Source organism: Carlito syrichta, unplaced genomic scaffold, assembly GCF_000164805.1.
Source record: "Carlito syrichta isolate Samal-C Ts95f unplaced genomic scaffold, Tarsius_syrichta-2.0.1 Scaffold288234, whole genome shotgun sequence".
NCBI lineage: Eukaryota > Metazoa > Chordata > Mammalia > Primates > Tarsiidae > Carlito > Carlito syrichta.
This window is the reverse complement of record NW_007232330.1, coordinates 186,134-203,896: the sequence shown is the minus strand read 5'-3', so window position 1 is coordinate 203,896 and position 17,763 is coordinate 186,134. Positions and strand designations below refer to the sequence as shown.

Below are 17,763 nucleotides of genomic sequence, written 5' to 3'. Positions count from 1 at the left end.
AAAAAACAGTTAAAAAGTTGGTGAAGGATCTAAGTAGACATTTACCCAGGGAAGATATACAAATGGCTAGTAAGTACATAAAAATATGTTCAAGATCATTAGTCATTAAAAAATATAAACCACCAGGCTTGGTGGCTCAGCCTGTAACCCCATGTTTTGGGAGGCCAAGGTCAGTGGATTGCCTGAGCCCGCGGGCTAGAGACCCTCCTGGGCAACTTGGTGAGACCTCATTTCTACAATAAATCAAAAAGTTAGACAGGCGTGGTAGCGCACGCCTGTAGTTCCAGCTACTTGGAAGACTGAGGCGGAAGGATCGCCGGAGTCCAGCAGGTCGAGGTTGCGGTGGCCAGGAACGGCCACTGCACTCCGGTCTGAGCGACATAGTGAGACTCCAACTCAAAAAAATAAAAATAAAAATAAACCAAAACCATTATGAAATCCTGCTTCACACTCACTGTAGTCAAAAAGTAGTGGCTACAATCAAAAAGGTAGTAATAAAGCGTTGGCAAGAATGTAGAGAAATTGGAAACCTCACACATTGTTGGAGGGAATGTAAAATGATACAGTCAATTAGGAAAGTTGGTTGGCAGTTCTTTAAAATACTAACCATAGAGTTACATAATCTAGAAATTTCACTTCTATGTATATATCCAAGATAAATGAAAACAATATTCACACAAAAGTTTGGACATTAATGTTCAGAGCAGCATGACTCACAACAGTTACAAAGTAGACAACTCAAATGTCAATCCACTGATGAACAGATAAACAAAATGTGAAGTATTATACATGGGAGCATTTTTTAATAGCAAAAGAAATAAAGTAATAATAAACTCTATTACAGAATGAACCCTGAAAACATGCCAAGTGAAAGAAGACCACATATTGCATAATCCACTTATATAAAATGTCCAAAGTAGGCAAAACCACAGAAACAGAATATAGAATAGGGGTAGCCTGAGGCTGGAGCAGAAGAGGGAAAGGGCAAGATTGAGGAACGACTGCTAATATAATCAGGGTTTCTTCTGAGAATGTTAAAAATATTCTAAAATTTGATGACGGTGATGCCGATGGCTGCACAACTGTATAAACACACCAAAAAACACTGAATCACATACTTTAAATGGATTAATTTTATGTTAAGTGAAACATAGCTGTTAAAAATAAATAATTTTGAAGGGGTTTTTTCAAGTAAATAATTCATTGTACATGTCCACTTAAACACAGAAGATACAAAATCCTCTCTAACCTTCATATTTTAAACAGACTGGGTCGTTATGAACACCCATTTATTTTGCAGTGTCTCCCTCAATGCCAAGGTTTCATGGTCACTTTTTTATTGTCATATGTCTATTAGTAAAAGGTTCCCCCATTCTCTTCCTAATATGCTGCTTCTTTTTCTATTATAAAGAATCAGACAAGCAAGTTCTTTATAAGTTAAGCAAAGATAAAGCCCTGAATAAAGGTCAAGGAGAAACATACATGCATCAGTTTCCATACTGGATCACTACATTTATTTCTGTTGTTCAAAGGCCTTTTTACTTAAGTACAGTTTAATGCCAAGGTATAGACATTTGAACTTTTTGAGTGTGTTTAAATATAATGCAAAGACAGATTTTAGATAAAGGGTTATCAGGCTTCACAGAAAATATGTGTGTACACCAGGTGAGTTTCACATGTGTCTAATTAACCTAATGATTAATATATTTGCATACGCTTATGTGTATGTATGTATATAAATATGTAAATATAAAATTCACACATATAAATATTATATACACACATATATCCAAGCATCTAGAAAATGAACAAAAATCTAACCTTGAAACTGCATGCATCATATATTTTAAGGAAATTAATTAGATATCATACATGATCACGTGATACTTTTTGCAATAACAGAATTAAAGCATGTTTTCTTTCATTTGTTATGCTAACTATAAAATTATCATTACATTATGCAAATACTAAATAGAATTAAAAGCACTAACCTCTTACTGTAAGCTTGCTATATAGTTGGGAATTCACCTCCTTGTCTCGCTGGTAACGTCGAAATTCATCAATTGCTTCTCGTGTGATAGTGACAGCCAAGACAAATCCCTATAAAACAAGATAAAATATTTTAGAAATCTAAACTTTAACAAAAAAAGGGAAATTCTTTATTACTTAGTTTTACTTCTTCCCCTTAATTTACATTGCTCTCTAAAACATAAAATAAATGAAAACAGAAAACAAGACAAAAAGTAATACTGAGACATTACAAAAGGAATATAATTCATTGTAAAAGATTTAAAACTCTTAGTAGACCCCTCAAAAAAGTTTTAAATTCACATAATATGTACTTCAAGCTAAACATCAGAAAATACTTATAATCAAAAGAAAATGAAATTGACATTCTTCAATAAACCCATGAATCAAATTTAGAACACTTAGGCATTCAAATGTAAAATTTACAATGACTGACATAAAAATCTCACGCTTAAATTTTTCATATAGAATAAAAGCACTCAGAAACATAAAACAATTCCTAGATATGACACCAATACTGATCAATTTTTATACGACTGCATTAGAGAGTATAGATTATGTGTTTTCTTTTTAAGTAAAAACTTGATGCTATCTATAAAAAAGTATATATCCCTAAAAGTATATATCTATTATAATGCTTGTTATACCACTAACATGTGGGTTAACATCCTTTGTTTTTAAAAGTGGCATTTGTATTTTCTGATATTACAGGAATGTTCTTCAAGTCAATCTCCCCATGATTAAATAAAGAAACCTCTACAACAGACTTATTAGTGATGCCCTAGCTTCAGTCTACACTGTAAGTAATAGGACACTGGATGACTCCACTGTAAGGACAACAATCATTTTTATTTCAGCTTTTTTCTGAATAATCAACAGGCTAAATTAAGTGTGCTGCTGGAGAAAGTGTTTCTTATATTTACCAAAACGGTTTTTTCTCAAGTATGCTACTTCAGAAGCCCTTCAACTGGCATGACTCAGATGTCAGGCATCAACCTGACAGCCTCCATCTCCCACCCCTTTTCGCAAGGCACCTACACCATCTCTCTTCAGCCACATAGTCTGTGTGTGCTTCTGTCACTCTCAATCCCCCTTATTCAGCCTCCCTGGTCCTACAACCCTCTCTCCCTCTCCCTATATACACCAAGTGTCTTCCTTTGGTCCAGTTTGCACCATCAAAACGTTTTCACTTCTCGTTTACTCCTCCACTTGCCACAATTTCCTTTCACTGCACCTCGACCCAAACTTCTGAAATGAGGGGGATCATCTAAAAATATGTCCAGTCCCTGAGTGCATCACCACTGTTCACCAGCCCCTCCTTCTAATTTTCCATCCCTTGGTTTCCTGGACACCACACCCTCAACTGCCTTTCTGATGGCCTGTGCAATCCCTTAAGGAGTTACTCCAAATGCTGGCCTCAGCCAATAGATGGTGCGATTCTATATGCCTCTCACTAATCACCTGTAAACGATGCTGCAACTCCTTCCTCCAACTGTGGACTATGCTCCCTACAGCCTGACCACTTTGTGTAGCCTGTGAGTCGGACCCAGGCTCACTTCAGCTCTCCCTCCACCACCACACTGGGTCAGCAACCCCTTCCCCAGCTTTACTCTGCTCAAAATAATCCTCCAGGGATGGGGAGCCTTAGAGAGCTCCCCATCTTGTATGCTCCTTTCACTGAAGTGCAATGCTCCAAGCCCCCAACCTAAGAATGAACAGGCCTCTAACCTTGTCTCCCACTGGAGACTGCTGGGCCCTCCAGCTCCAGGGCACTAATAGTAATCTCCCCAACACCAGGATGTCTCTCATCTGATCTTTGCCCATGTGTTTCCAGGGGTTACCAGAAGAACTGTGTTGAGAAGTATCCTAAAGCCACTCTTGGACTCACTGAAAAAGTCCATGAACAATGGTTGATGTGCCCCACTTGCAAAGAAGGCAGGTGTACACAGCACATCCACATATTTGTACGGTCTCCACCGAAGACAACTGCTGATGGGCAGAAGATGCTCACCCAGGTCCTTCAAGCCACACTGTATTCTTTTTTAAAACAGCTTTGTGGGTATGTAATTTACATATCATAAAATTAACACTTTAAAAGTACACAACTCATTGTTTAGTACATTCAAAGTTGTATAATCATCACCATCATCTGATTTTAGAATATTTTCATCACCCTCAAAAGAAACTCCCGTTCCCCGCCTCTTTCAGCTTCTGGCAACAACTATCTACTTTCTATCTCCATGGATTTGCCTCTATGCTGGATTATATGGTAACTCTATGGTTAGTATTTTAAGAATCTGCCAAAATGTTCTCCAAAGTGGTGCTAACACTTCACATTCCAACCAGCAATGAATGAGTGTTCCCATTTCTCCACATCCTCAACAACACTTGTTACTCTCTGCCCCTTTGGTAGTAGTCATCCTAATGGGTGTGAAATACTACAACATGGTTTTAATTTGCAGTCCTCTAGTAACTAATGATGCTGAGCAACTTTTCATGTATTTATTAGTCATTTGTATATCTTCTTTGGATAAATATCTATTCAGATTCCTCACCTACTTTGATTTAGCTTTGAGATGTTACTTGTTCAGGTGTAAGAGTTCATTATTTAATCTGGATACAAACACCCTGTTAAATATGTGATTTGTAAATATGGTCTTACATATATTTTCTCCCATTCTAGGTTAACTTCTTACTTTGTTGATGGAGTCCTCTGATATTCCCAAGCTTTTAATTATAATAAAATTCAATTTATGTATTTTTTTTCTCTTGTCTCTTGGGCCAAGGCCACAAAGATTTACCTCTACATTTTCTTCTTGGTATTTTAGTTTTAGCTCTTATATTTAGGTCTATGATCCACTTTAAATTACTTTTTGTACATAGGTAAAGGTCTAAATTCATTCTTTTTCATGTAGATATCCAGTTTTCCCAGCATCATTTCTTGAAAAAACTGCTCTCGCTTCATTGAACTGTCCAGATGCCCTTGTCAAAAATCACTTTGTCATAAATCTAAAGGTTTATTTTTAGATTCTCAATTATATTCCATTGATTCATATACCCAAATGTCAGTACCATGCTGTCTTGTAATAAATTTAGAAATGGGGAAGTGTAAGTCCTCCGACTTTGATCTTTTTTTTTCCTATGATGTATTGGTTACTCTGAGACTCTTGCATTTTCATATCAATTTTAGGGTCAGTTTGTCAATTTCTGCAAATAATAAAATAAAATAAAAATAAACTAGCTGGGATTCTGGTAGGAATTAGACTGAATTTATAGATTAATTTGTTAATTACTGCCATCTTAACAATGTAAGCCTTTCAATTCATGAACATAAAATGACTCTCCATTTGCTGAGATCTTTAATTTTTTTCAAAATTGTTTTGTAGTTTTCAGTCTCACACTTCAGCTAAATTTATTCCTAAGTATTTTTTTCTTTCTGATGCTATCTTACGTGGAATTGTTACCCTGATTTCATTTTTGGATGGTCATTGCTAGTGTCTAGAAATAAAAATCTTTCTTTTTTTTTTGAGTTGGAGTCTCACTCTGTCACCCAGACTGGAGTGTAGTGGCCGCTCCCAGCCACCGCAGCCTCGACCTGCTGGGCTCCGGCGATCCTTCCGCCTCAGTCTTCCAAGTAGCCAGAATCACAGGCATGCGCTACCACGCCCAGCTAATTTTTTGATTTATTGTAGAGATGAGGTCTCGCCAAGTTCCTCAGGCAATCCACTCACCTCAGCCTCCCAAAGGCGTGGGATTACAGGCTAAGCCATCGAGCCCAGCTGAAATAAAAATCTTGTGTCCTGCAACCTTGATATTTAGTTCCAGTATTTCTGTTTGTAGATTCTTTAAGTTTTCCTATAAACAAGATCATTTCATTTGTGACTAGAGAAAGACAGATTTTCTTCTTCCTTTCCACCTAGATGCCTTTTATTTTTTTCTTGCCTAACTGTCCTCTTTACTTAACCTTCAATAAATGTTGAATAGAAATCCTTGCTCCTGATCTTAAAAGGAAAGCATTCAGTCTTTTATAACTAAGAGTAATGTTAGTTGTGTGAAGCTGAAAATTTTAAGAACGAGATTTTTATATTGTGATAAAATGTCTCCATAATAGAATGAAGAATGAAATACAAATAAAAGTGATTATCAAAGAATCTATTAGTTAGAGACAAATAAAAGTTTGATTATAAATTTACCATTTTATTAGGACTAGCATTAGTAAAGGAAAAACAAAGCAAACAAATTTGAAAAGTCAAAGAAGCAGATATCCAGAAAAAAAGTTTTAATTCTTACAATTTGCACATACTTAATCAAGCAGCTTCACTCCTAGATACTTACTCTAAAATAAGTCATCAAGGGTCCCAACATGATTATGAAAAACTAGAAATAACCTGAATGTCCTCAAGTAAGAAATTCATAGTATAGTCATGTTATGAAATACTATATTTCCTTGATGTAAAGATGTCACTGGTTTTAAGATAAGTCAATATTATTTTAGCAATTTTTTTGAGTGGGTAGACAATACCACCGTAAATATACACGTTGTTATAAGTCATAGTTCAGTTTCAGTAACACAAAAAATATGCATCTTCATATCCAGAAAATACAATTCTCTGCAGCCATTCCCACATAAGAGAATATTTACTGTTAAGACTTATGTTCAAGATGTAGAGGTAATTTCTTAAAGCTCTATTTGCAACTGACTCACACGAGAGACAAGAGAATGAGAGCAATTACCAAGCACATTTTATTTATATATGGTAGACAGTATTTTAAAGGAATGCTTTTTAGTCAGGTAAGCACATTGTAACCACCTGGGAAGACTTTCTGCAACACAGATTTGCTCAGGCCCTACATCAGTTGTTCCCAACCGTTTTGGCATCAAGGACTGGCTTTGTGGAAGACAATTTTTTCATGAGGAGAGGGAGGGTTCAGGTATTAGATTCTCATAAGGAGCACGCAACCCAGATCCCTTACATGTGCAGTTTACCACTGGGTTTGTGCTCTAATGCCACCCCTGATCGGACAGAGATGGAGCTCCACTTGCTGCTGCTCACCCTCCTGCTATGTGGCCCGGTTCCTACCCCAGTTCCTAACTATTAACCAGTACCAGTCCACGGCCTGGGGTTGGGGATCCCTGCCCTACATGAAATGTATACATTTACCTCTACTCTCTACGGAAAGAGACCCCAGACATAATGTTATTTAAACTCTTCAGGTGACTCTAATCTTTACCACTTTAAACCTATGGCTTAAAGATTTAAAAAGTTAACTATGAATTGATTAATTATAAACCACAAAAATGTGCTAGTTCCTAAGAACTCAAAGAGTCTGTGGAAATAAGTCCCTGGTCCTAATGGAGTAATAGTAAAGAAGATGTAATAAAGGGGGCTAGGTCCCAACATCTGAAAACAGGAGTTAAACACTCTGAACTCATTCGCGACCACTGACGTGAATTCACGTCATTCCAAGTTCTCTTCTTGATTACCACTGATGTGAATTTACATCATTCCAAATTCTGTTCCTGGTTGCTGTTGACATGAATTTACCTCATTATGGAAGACTGTCTTTGCAGGTTTATAATCCAAATAGAAATACAAAGTATGGAATGCTAGTCAGAGTGGTATCTGAGTCAAATACTGGATATGTCTGCAACTTTCCGCTGTATTGTGAAAAAGGTGACAATTTAGAAAGACCATTTCACTTGTGCTTAACAACAGAAGTTTGTGGCAACCAGCTTCAGATTTTTTTCATTTTCACCCACTCTCAGTATTAAGAAAGTAAAAAATCTGCCAGTTGTGAATGTGTGAGGAAACAGAACCCTGGTTACAGGCAAAGACTGCTAGAACATGAAGCTGCTTTACAACACACTTTCAAGTCAGTAACAGCCAAGAAGTGTTACCACCCTCACATCCATCTCCAGCATATCTAGCTGGGAAAAACACCCAATGGCCAGCCTAGGAACAGAAAATAGAAGGAAGGAAAGGAAAGTTGATGCCACTATCTCTATCCTAACGACCAGAATCTACAACAAACGAGCCCCTACCATAAGTGTTTAGATCTTTTGAGTTCCTAGCTGAATCATTAGATTGGTGGTTTATGGAAGATTTGGACAACCAAGTATTACCACAGGGGCAGCCGAGGCTTCCCATTACCACAGTAACAACCAGGTCAGAGATGTAACCTAAAGCACTGTTCCCTAGAAAAGACAAACTAGAAACAAGAAAGGTCATAAGGTACTGTCACCCTGGCAACAGCAGTATTTGTGCATGAGTGTTTTAGTCAGCCTGGACAGCATGGGTTTCTCATGTGATCTGTGCACAGCCTTTCTCCTATTTCTCCAGATAATCCAAGAGCCAGGTGGATGAAGTGCTAAAACAACATAAATTTTTGTAAAAAGGCAAAAAATTCTACTAGTAAATTATCAGTTTACCTTTGAGGGCTTATCATATGCCATACATTTTTCCACGTGTCTTAAGTGAGTTATCTCTTTAATATGTCACAAAAGCCTTACAAGCTGTGTACCTTCACCCCTACTTTACAGATAAGCACAGTGAGACACAAAGAGAACAGGGAATGTTATCAAGGTCACACAGCTCACTACTACTGGCTTTCCTGGAAAGTAGAGTCCCAAGTATTTTAGGGTTTTCTTTTTCCTTTTCTTACTTGGTTCACACCTCCAATGCAGAGACACTCACAAAAAAAGGGCAAATAAAAGGAAAGATTTTAAAATCAGTCTGAAAAATCAGAGTCCTCATAGATTGATTTCTCACCTATACAGCCTATCTGCCTGCCAATTATATATTAACAAAGTACCAGGATAACGTTTTATATGGAAAATACAGTGTCAAAAGTTCTTAAAGCCATATTTTTCTTTATCTAAAAATCTTTTGCATGGAGAGATCTCTTTCATCCTATTAATTTTAATAGAAGAATTACAATATATTTTGTTACTCTGATTGCACAAGTTTTGCTGTGAATAACTAATGAAATCCGAAAACTGATCTTCATTCTGACACGATCATGTCATGAAATCACCTTATTTTCAGTTTTCTATTATATGGGGAAAATAACAGAAATCAGTTCAGAGCTGAAGCTAATAAATTGCTGAAAATATTGAAAAAAGTATTAATTAAGCTATCCAGTTTTCAAAATAATTCCCAATTTTAGTTAGAGAGTAGAGGAATAAGTTTGAATTAATTTGTTTTCTTTAAAATTAGTGGACAAGAGAGGTTCCGATGGCAGGTTTTGGCTACTAGGAGTCTGAAAATGTTAACAGACACCATTTCCTTGCACAACATTACAGAACCTTAGAGAGCAAGCTGAGAAAAGATGGCAAAAACATAAATATGCATATAAAGATCACATGTTACTACAGGCCCCAGACATAATGAGGTATGTCTACACTAACAGTGGATAAATACCATGGCGATACAGGCGTGCTAATAGTGGATGAGTACCACAGCAATGCAAGCATGCGTCTACACTAACCAGGATGAATACTATGGCAATACAGACATGTGTCTATACTGACAGTGGATGAGTACCACATCAATACAGGTGTGCATCTACACTAACAGGGATGAGTACCACATCAATAAAGGTACGTGTCTATAATGGCAGTAGATGAGTGCGGTGCCACAGCAATATAGGCATGCATCTGCACTAACAGTGGAATGACTACCACAGCAATACAGGTGTGCATCTACACTAACAGGGATGAGTACCACATCGATACAGGTGTGTGTCAACACTGACAAATGAGTGCAGTGTCACAGCAATATAGGTATGTATTTACACTAACAGTGAATGAGTACATAGCAGTACAGGTGTGTGTCTACATTAACAGGGATGAGTACCACAGCAAAACAGGTGTGCATCTACACTAACAGGGATGAGTACCATAGTGAGACAGGCATTCATCTACACTAATAGGAATGAGTACATAGTAATACAGACAGTGGAAGAGTACCATATCACTACTGGTGTGGATCTACACTAACAGTGGATAATAACAGTGTATCTACGCTAACAGGGATGAGTACCACAGCAATAAAGGTGTGTGTCTACTCTTATAAGGATGAGTACCACAGTGATACAGTTGTGCACCTACACTGATAGGGATGAGTACTATTACAACACAGGTGTCCATCTACACTGACAGTGGATGAATACCACAGTGAAACAGGATGAACAGGAGAGGCTGACTAGGCTTATCCTGAAAACAGGCTTCTAACTCTTCCTTTCCTCCTGCTTCATCTGAAAGTCTCTAGTTAGGGGACAGGGTCTGCACAAGCCAAAGAGGCACCCTCAGGAGCCAATGCTGAGCTCTGCATGCTGAAGGCCATGCTCGGGTGGAGGCCTGAGACTGCATCTACTCCCTGGAAGGAGTCCTCTTACTCACTATGTTTCCTGACCAGATTCCTCTGGTCATCTGGGAGCAAATCCAAAAAGGAAGTAGTACATTTTTCTAGATAAGAGGAGGAAAGAAGTCATACATCTTATCTATACAAGCTGAAAATTAATGAAAATGATTAACCAATGGCTTAAAACAGAGTATATGTTTGAAATGGAAATATTCCTTGGTCTCTAAAAAAACTTTATATACTGAGTTGTCAACCAGAAATGCTGTGTACTCCACTCAGATCCTTAAGACCATTCACCCCCAGTCTGGTGCAAGGAAAATAAGCAGTGAAGTGAACCCACAACTCTGGCCAGCCTCACTCCCAAAAGCCCCATCCCACACTGGGGAGCTGAGCTGGGAGATGGCTGTCACCCTTATAACAGGTGCAGAAAGCCCAGCTGACACCCTTGTATCAGCCAGAGCATTTGGTAACTTTTCCAGCTAAGAAAACAAACAGGTCCCAGCAGTGCTACAAGCGGTATTGCCATCACACCTCCCACGGAATTCAGAAGGACTGAAGTCATGGAACTCAGCAAAATCTTTCAACAAAGTTCAGTGATACACAGCAATAATACCATGTTTTTAAAGTGTGGTCAATTTATCTTTTAACCATCTCAACTCTTAAAACTATATTCTAAATAATTAATAATTTAACTTAATGTTAGAAAGTCTTTTCTTTTACCAGAGGAGCCCAGTAGGTGTAGAGATAGCCTATTTTCAATGCTGGTACAAACTGTGAGCAGGATACTATCAGAAAATAGAGATTCAAGAAAAACTTGAATTGTTCATATAAAACCTAAAAAGGAAAAGAGAAAATTAACACAATCCCTTCAAGAACAATTTTTAATACCTCAAATAATTAAAATCAGCACAACATGTAACTACATTCACATCAAGAAGTGAGAATATGCTGATTCACATTAAATTTATTGATTCTGACATTAGCTTTCTATTAGCTATACTGCATGTAAAAAAAGGTAAAGTGGTCCCCAAGTTTTACTTAAAATAAACTGAAAAACAAGACAATTAGAATTTTCAATTATGTAAAAAGTGTCCTCCTGAAAGGTTTTAAGTTTTCTTGTAGGAAATTTTCCAGTTTTCCACACGCATCTATAAGTCTTCTATGCACATCAAAGCAACTGAGATAGCAAAACTTCCCCAATGTCAGCAAGTCAGTAAATAGACAAATGTATAACTTGATAGTAACTCAGAAAAATCTTACAGTAGAAAAGTCATATTAACCTTACATTTATGAAACAAAAGAATAAATAAATAAAATATACTAGCCACTTATTTTTAACAAGGACATCAAGGTAGCTTTATAAACACTGAGAAAGAAGCCAGATGTGCACAGGTGTGACTTCATGAGAGACTGTCTTAATCTCCTGTGAGTATTTAGGTCCCTCAGAACATTTTTTTTAAAAGATAAAATTAAGAAAATACGTAATTTCAGACCAATTTTCAGGAAGACAGCTAACTATTTATTTATTTTTTGAGTAGGTTGTCACTCTGTCGCCCAGGCGGGAGTGCTGCAGCATGCTCACAAACACTGCAGCCTCAACTTGCTGGGCTCAGGTGATCTTTCCACCTCAGCTTTCCAAGTTGTTGGAACCACCGGTACTCGCCACCACACCTGGCTAATTTTTTTTTTTTTTTGAGTTGGAGTCTCACTCTGTCGCCCAGACTGGAGTGCAGTGGCCGCTCCTGGCCACCGCAGCCTCGACCTGCTGGGCTCCGGCGATCCTTCCATCTCAGCCTTTCGAGTAGCCAGAATTACAGGTGCGCACAACCACGCCCGGCTAATTTTTTTGATTTATTGTAGAGATGAGGTCTCGCCTGTCCAGGCGGGTCTCGAACCCGCGGGCTCAGGCAATCCACTCACCTCAGCCTCCCAAAGGCCCGGGATTACAGGCTGAGCCACCGAGCCCGGGTAATTTTTTTTTTTTTTTATTGTAGAGACAAGTCTCGCCAAGTTGCCCAGACTGGTCTCGAACCCATGGGCTCAAGCAATCCTCTCGCCTCGCCTCCCAAAGTGCTGGGATTACAGGTGTGAGCCACCGTGCCCAACTCTAATTCTTCTTTATAGTCTTTTGGTAGCTGACCTTTAATAATATTTTCAAATATAAATTTCATCATACTAGCCGGGCATGGTAGTGCGTGCTTGTAGTTCCAGCTACTTGGAAGGCTGAGGCGGAAGGATCGCCAGAGCGCAGAAGGTCGAGGCTGCAGTGGCCGGGAGCAGCCAATGCACTCCAGTCTGGGTAACAGAGGGAGACTCCAACTCAAAAAAAAAAATTTCATCATTTAATACAATTATAAGAATGTCAATACTGAATTTTTTTGTTTTGTTTTTTAAACCAAATAGCTATCGTGTGTGTGTGTGTGGTGTGTGTTGGAGTCTCACTCAATCATCCAGGCTGGACTGCAGTGGCACATTCACAGCCATCACAGCCTCGACCTGCTGGTTCAGACAATCCTTCCGCCTCAGCCTTCTAAGGAGCTGGAACTACAGGCGTGCGCTACCACACCTGACTAATTTTTTGATTTATTGTAGAGATAAGGTCCCACTAAGTTGCCCAGGCTAGTCTTGAACCACTGGGCTCAGGGAATTCTCTCTTCTTGGCCTCCCAAAGTGCTACAATTACAGGTTTGAGCCACTGCGCCTGGCCCAAATAGTTATCTTTAGGGAAGAAAATTCAAGATCTAATACATTAATTGATCTCTATTTACAAATATCTCAAGTTATGAGACTTGAAAATCAAACTGGAACAAGACTTACGTTTATAGATGAGAATAATTTAAACAGCATGCTACAATTATAATCAAACTTGCAAGCCTGCAACTTACAAATCAAAATCTCTGGATGCTGTTTTTATGTCACTTAGAAGGTATGGAGTTTTCAATAAGAGCAGAGCAATGGATTAAGTATTTATTGTTGACTTAAAGAGTCTGGCATCCGTTTTTAAATAATGAGGCTATCTGCATCATCATACAGTTATGCATGTGACTAAAAAATCAGCTACGTTGTTAACATGTTTATATTCATAATCATGTTCAATTACTGTCTAAAAATGTTTTGAATTATTTCATAAATTAATCTCAGCAGGAAAGAAAGCTCTTTTTCCTTAGTGATTTCTTTAAAATCTCAGTTAGCATAAATTATATCTATTAGCAATTCAGAAATTGCCATTTGTGGTAAAAATGGCATAGAATTCCTACTGTGTAATTACCAAATGTTTCTAAAATACTATATTTTAGATGAAAAGACTAATCTCAGAGACAATCTAAGAAGAAAAATCACATGGAAATCACTGTACAGTCACATCCACAGGTATTTCCAGAATGCAGTCAATCTAGGCTGGCTGTGTGAACTTGCACTGATCACAGTTAAGCCACATTGCTGGCTTTAAACCACTGTGATCAATACTTGACTGTCTCCTGAATGAACTTGGTGACCTTTAGGGAAATGTACACTGCTAGCCAATCTGTGAGTATTTAATAATTTAAACCCAAGCAGGAAATAGTGCCTTCATTCAATAAAGATGAGAATATTTATCTCCCTGAAAGACAGTTTACATTTTATTATCCTGACAAAAGATCAGTCTTTTAATTATGGAGCCATTAGTTTTGTGTTTTTTAATAAAGAAGCACATTAGATATCACACATTTGCCAATCATTGAATGGATGGGGACAGGTGGAGGAGGGTAATCAATGCCCAATATAAAGTCAGCATGGTTATTTAAATTAAAATACACAAGATAAAGCAGCCCTCACTCCATGTAATCGAGAGCTTTTCTTGCAAATAAAAGCCAACACCTAAAACATGCCAAAAATTTTTATATAGAAATATAATCACAACCAGGTTCCTTTGCCTTTAGAAGGTAAATAAACCTGTCTATTAAAATAAGGAAAACATTCAAAAAGCAAAAATTACTCAATTATCCTGAACACATATGAATTCAGTTTTGTAATTTAAGCCAGTAGTACCACTAACAAAAGAGTAATAAAATATTTAAACTACAGTATTTAACTTTAGCATACTATCCAATTAAAGAAAACTAATGACATAACAATATAACAAGGCCTGAGATTTATAATGTGAAGTACAAAGATATCTATAAATAAATATTTATTCTTGTTGCTGTGTCATTTTTGTGTAAAAAGTGTTTTACAAAATTGTTTTACTTTCTTTATGAAATCTCTTGGTTTTAAGTATTACATTCCACGTTTATCTCCATACAAATTCCCAAACAAAACTGATAACGTACATTCTGATAATTTCAAATTAACTTTATTTCATTAATTATAAATTATATATCTACAATAAAATAAATGTTTATCAAGAACTGAAGGGAATAACCAAATTATAAATGTTCTTGAGTTGAACTATATGATGTAGCCTTTAAAAATGCATATTAATTACTTAACAGTTATTGGAAAGAGAGAAGGTTTAAAAGCTAAAGGACACTGATTTGGATGTGACACCATTTAATAATTAAGTCAGAGTCTCCACAGGCTCCATCATCAAGAAAAGGAAGCCAGCAATCTCTGACATACAACCCGTCTCCAAGAATGCAATGGTCTTACCCCAGGTATAAAGGTAAATACATTGTATTTTTGATTTTTTATAGAATTCCTGGGATGTTTTTCTTCACACTTTTCAGGACATCCAAGCCATACTGTGCGAGCTTTCATTTCTTTCTTTCTCTGACAAATATTTATCAGCCAATCACAGCAACTGCGTGAAACAAAAGATAGATATTGTGTACACTTTTTTGCTTTCTTAATAAAGTTTAAACTAATTCTACATATTTAGAGTCAATATTGATTGTTTCGGTATTTAGCAGACACTAACAGCATACCTAATGCTAATCTGTGGGGTTCTTTTTAAAATAGGTCAGCTATAAGATTTAAATTTGACATAAAAATGCTGAGTCTTACAAAAATGTACAATGTCTCCCAGAACCCCAGTGGAATTATCTTTCTGTTTAGACACTCTTATTGGCACAATAAAACTACTGACATTCTGAAGCAGTGTTTCATATGTTGAGAAAAGATATAGCTATAGGTTATGGGAAATTCTTAATATACCACTCAGTGATTCAATAATAAAGATCCTTACATATCAATTCATCCAGGATATGGTTCCCTCTCTTCTTTAATCATGTTTATTTCCTCTCTTAAATGATGACTTCTTCAGTAGCATTAACTAATACAAGATTAAGACTTACAGCTCAACTCAATATTTAAATAGGAACCAATGCTTAATGTGGTATTCTAATGATAACAAAAGCTTGACTGTATGTTCACATAGCTATCGCCATCTATGCAATAAATATTCTAATTCTAAATTGAACCTTTCCAATAGTGTCTGGGTTCCAGGAGGTACAACTCTTCCCCTTCGGGGCAATCCAGACCATTATTTTGAGGTAGAGAGTATAAAGTTTCCAGTGAGATCATTTTCCTTTTTTTTTCTTTTTTTTGGAGTCTTACTCTGTCACCCAGGTTAGAGTGCAGCAGCATGCTGCTCATGGCCACTGCAGCCTTGACCTGCTGGGCTCAGGAGATACTTCCACTTTAGCCCTCCAAGTAGCTAGAACTACAGGCATGTGCCACCATGCCCAGCTAATTTTTTGATTTATTGTAGAGTCCAGGTATCACCATGTCACCCAGGCTGGTGTCAAACCTGCAAACTCAGGCAATTCTTTCGTCTCTGCCTCCCAAGGTGCTGGGATTACAGGCGTGAGTCACCACACCCGGCTGAGATCATTTGTCTTAAAATACTTCAGAAAACGATGAAAAGGTATCTAGTTTATCTCTATTAAGCACAAAATAGTCATGAATTTAAACTTCAGTATTAAAAATTTGGTTTAATTCACATTTTCAAAATGTAGAAAGACTCAGAACAGTTTATTAAGGGTAATTATTAAATCTCATCTTCTAAGCATACTCAAGGCTAGAAGAGAAAGCCAGTTGTACAAATCAAAAATTACTAACCTCACTTTTGTGACAAAGTAAGCTTAAAAGTTAACATTAAATTTTGCACGTAAATGATAGTATAAAGTATGAGCATAAAATGAGGTTGACACGTCAGAACTTCCACTGCACAATTCCTGTATCTGCCTTGTTAGGGTGCCACACATTTACTCCAATCATACTGACATCATGCTTTAGAAATTACTTTACAAATATTGAAACTTAGTGCATTACTTTATAAATCTCTCATGGCATCATTTCATATAATGAAGTGTGTATGAAAGTGAGTGAGAGAGAGAGAGAGAGAGAGAGAGAGAGAGAGAGAGATCCACCTGAAATCAGTACTATCCCTACTGAATATTCACATGATTCTCAGCTGTGTCAGGAAGATCTTCACTCTGAAAGGACAGAGTAGCTCTTTAGAAGATATCCATCCTTCACAAGGTGGGCAACTCCATGGTACCTGCAGGACGGCCAAGCACTGCTGCTTTGAGCAGTTTTCTGTCCATGGGGCTTCTGCCCTGCCAAGGGCACAGTCAAGTAGGTTGGCTCTACCTCACTCCTACCCCCACCCAAGCTTCACCTGGAGCAGACAAAGACCCAATTTTGCAAGAACACAGATTTCTCAGCACTGCCATCATCACTTTTAAAATGATAAATCCAAACATCTCCAGACTCAAAGCACACTTTCGAATCCACAACAATTATAAACCAGGGTGTTATCAAAGTGATTTAAGATTGTCAAAATAAGTATTTTCACCACTACTGCTTTTGATGATGGGGAAAAGGAGAATGGCAAAGTAGATTTCAATAAACTATCCCTAATATTGTATCATGTTTATGCTTGAAAGAAACATAAATTAAACAATGCTTCAAATAAAATAAGCTTCAAAAGACTACTCACCTTATTGTGCAGCTGAATCCCTCCCATGGCTCCTTCCCTAGAGTCCCCACCCTGCTGAATCCATGCAGACTGTGACCTTTTGATACCCTTCTTCTCTCCTTGTTGTCAGCCCTCACAGTGGAGGGCTCATGGGCACTCCTTCCCTACTCTTCCCAACAGAAACTCTCAGTGACGCTCTTTTATCCAGTCACAGCACATACTCCTAGTGCTATCAAAATCCTACTTATGTTACACAAGACTTTATCATCTCAGATACCTGTAACTATACTATACCGATGCCAAACTCCCACATTTTACATATGACAAAAATGCAGGCAAGTGACTTCTCTAAGACTAAACAACTAGTTCATAGTAGAGTGGAAATCAGAGCCTGGATCTCAACCTCCACCTCAATGTGGTGCTCGTCCCACCACGCTGACGGCAGTCAGAGGCCAGTTTTTTTTTCTTGTTTTT

At 37.5% G+C, this 17,763-nt stretch overlaps 1 protein-coding gene across 1 annotated transcript in view; it reads right to left on the bottom strand.

Moving 5' to 3' along the window:
* Positions 1-1,986: 1,986 nt before the first annotated feature.
* The window catches only part of LOC103255544 (probable phospholipid-transporting ATPase IIB), a 48,824-nt gene continuing 33,047 nt past the window's right edge, over positions 1,987-17,763 (bottom strand). The window contains exons 3-5 of the mRNA XM_021710184.1: positions 15,018-15,168; positions 11,112-11,225; positions 1,987-2,100 (exon numbers count right to left, since the gene is read on the bottom strand). Of these exons, the coding sequence (XP_021565859.1) occupies positions 1,987-2,100; positions 11,112-11,225; positions 15,018-15,168 (379 nt within the window). The remainder of the gene's footprint in view (positions 2,101-11,111; positions 11,226-15,017; positions 15,169-17,763) is intronic.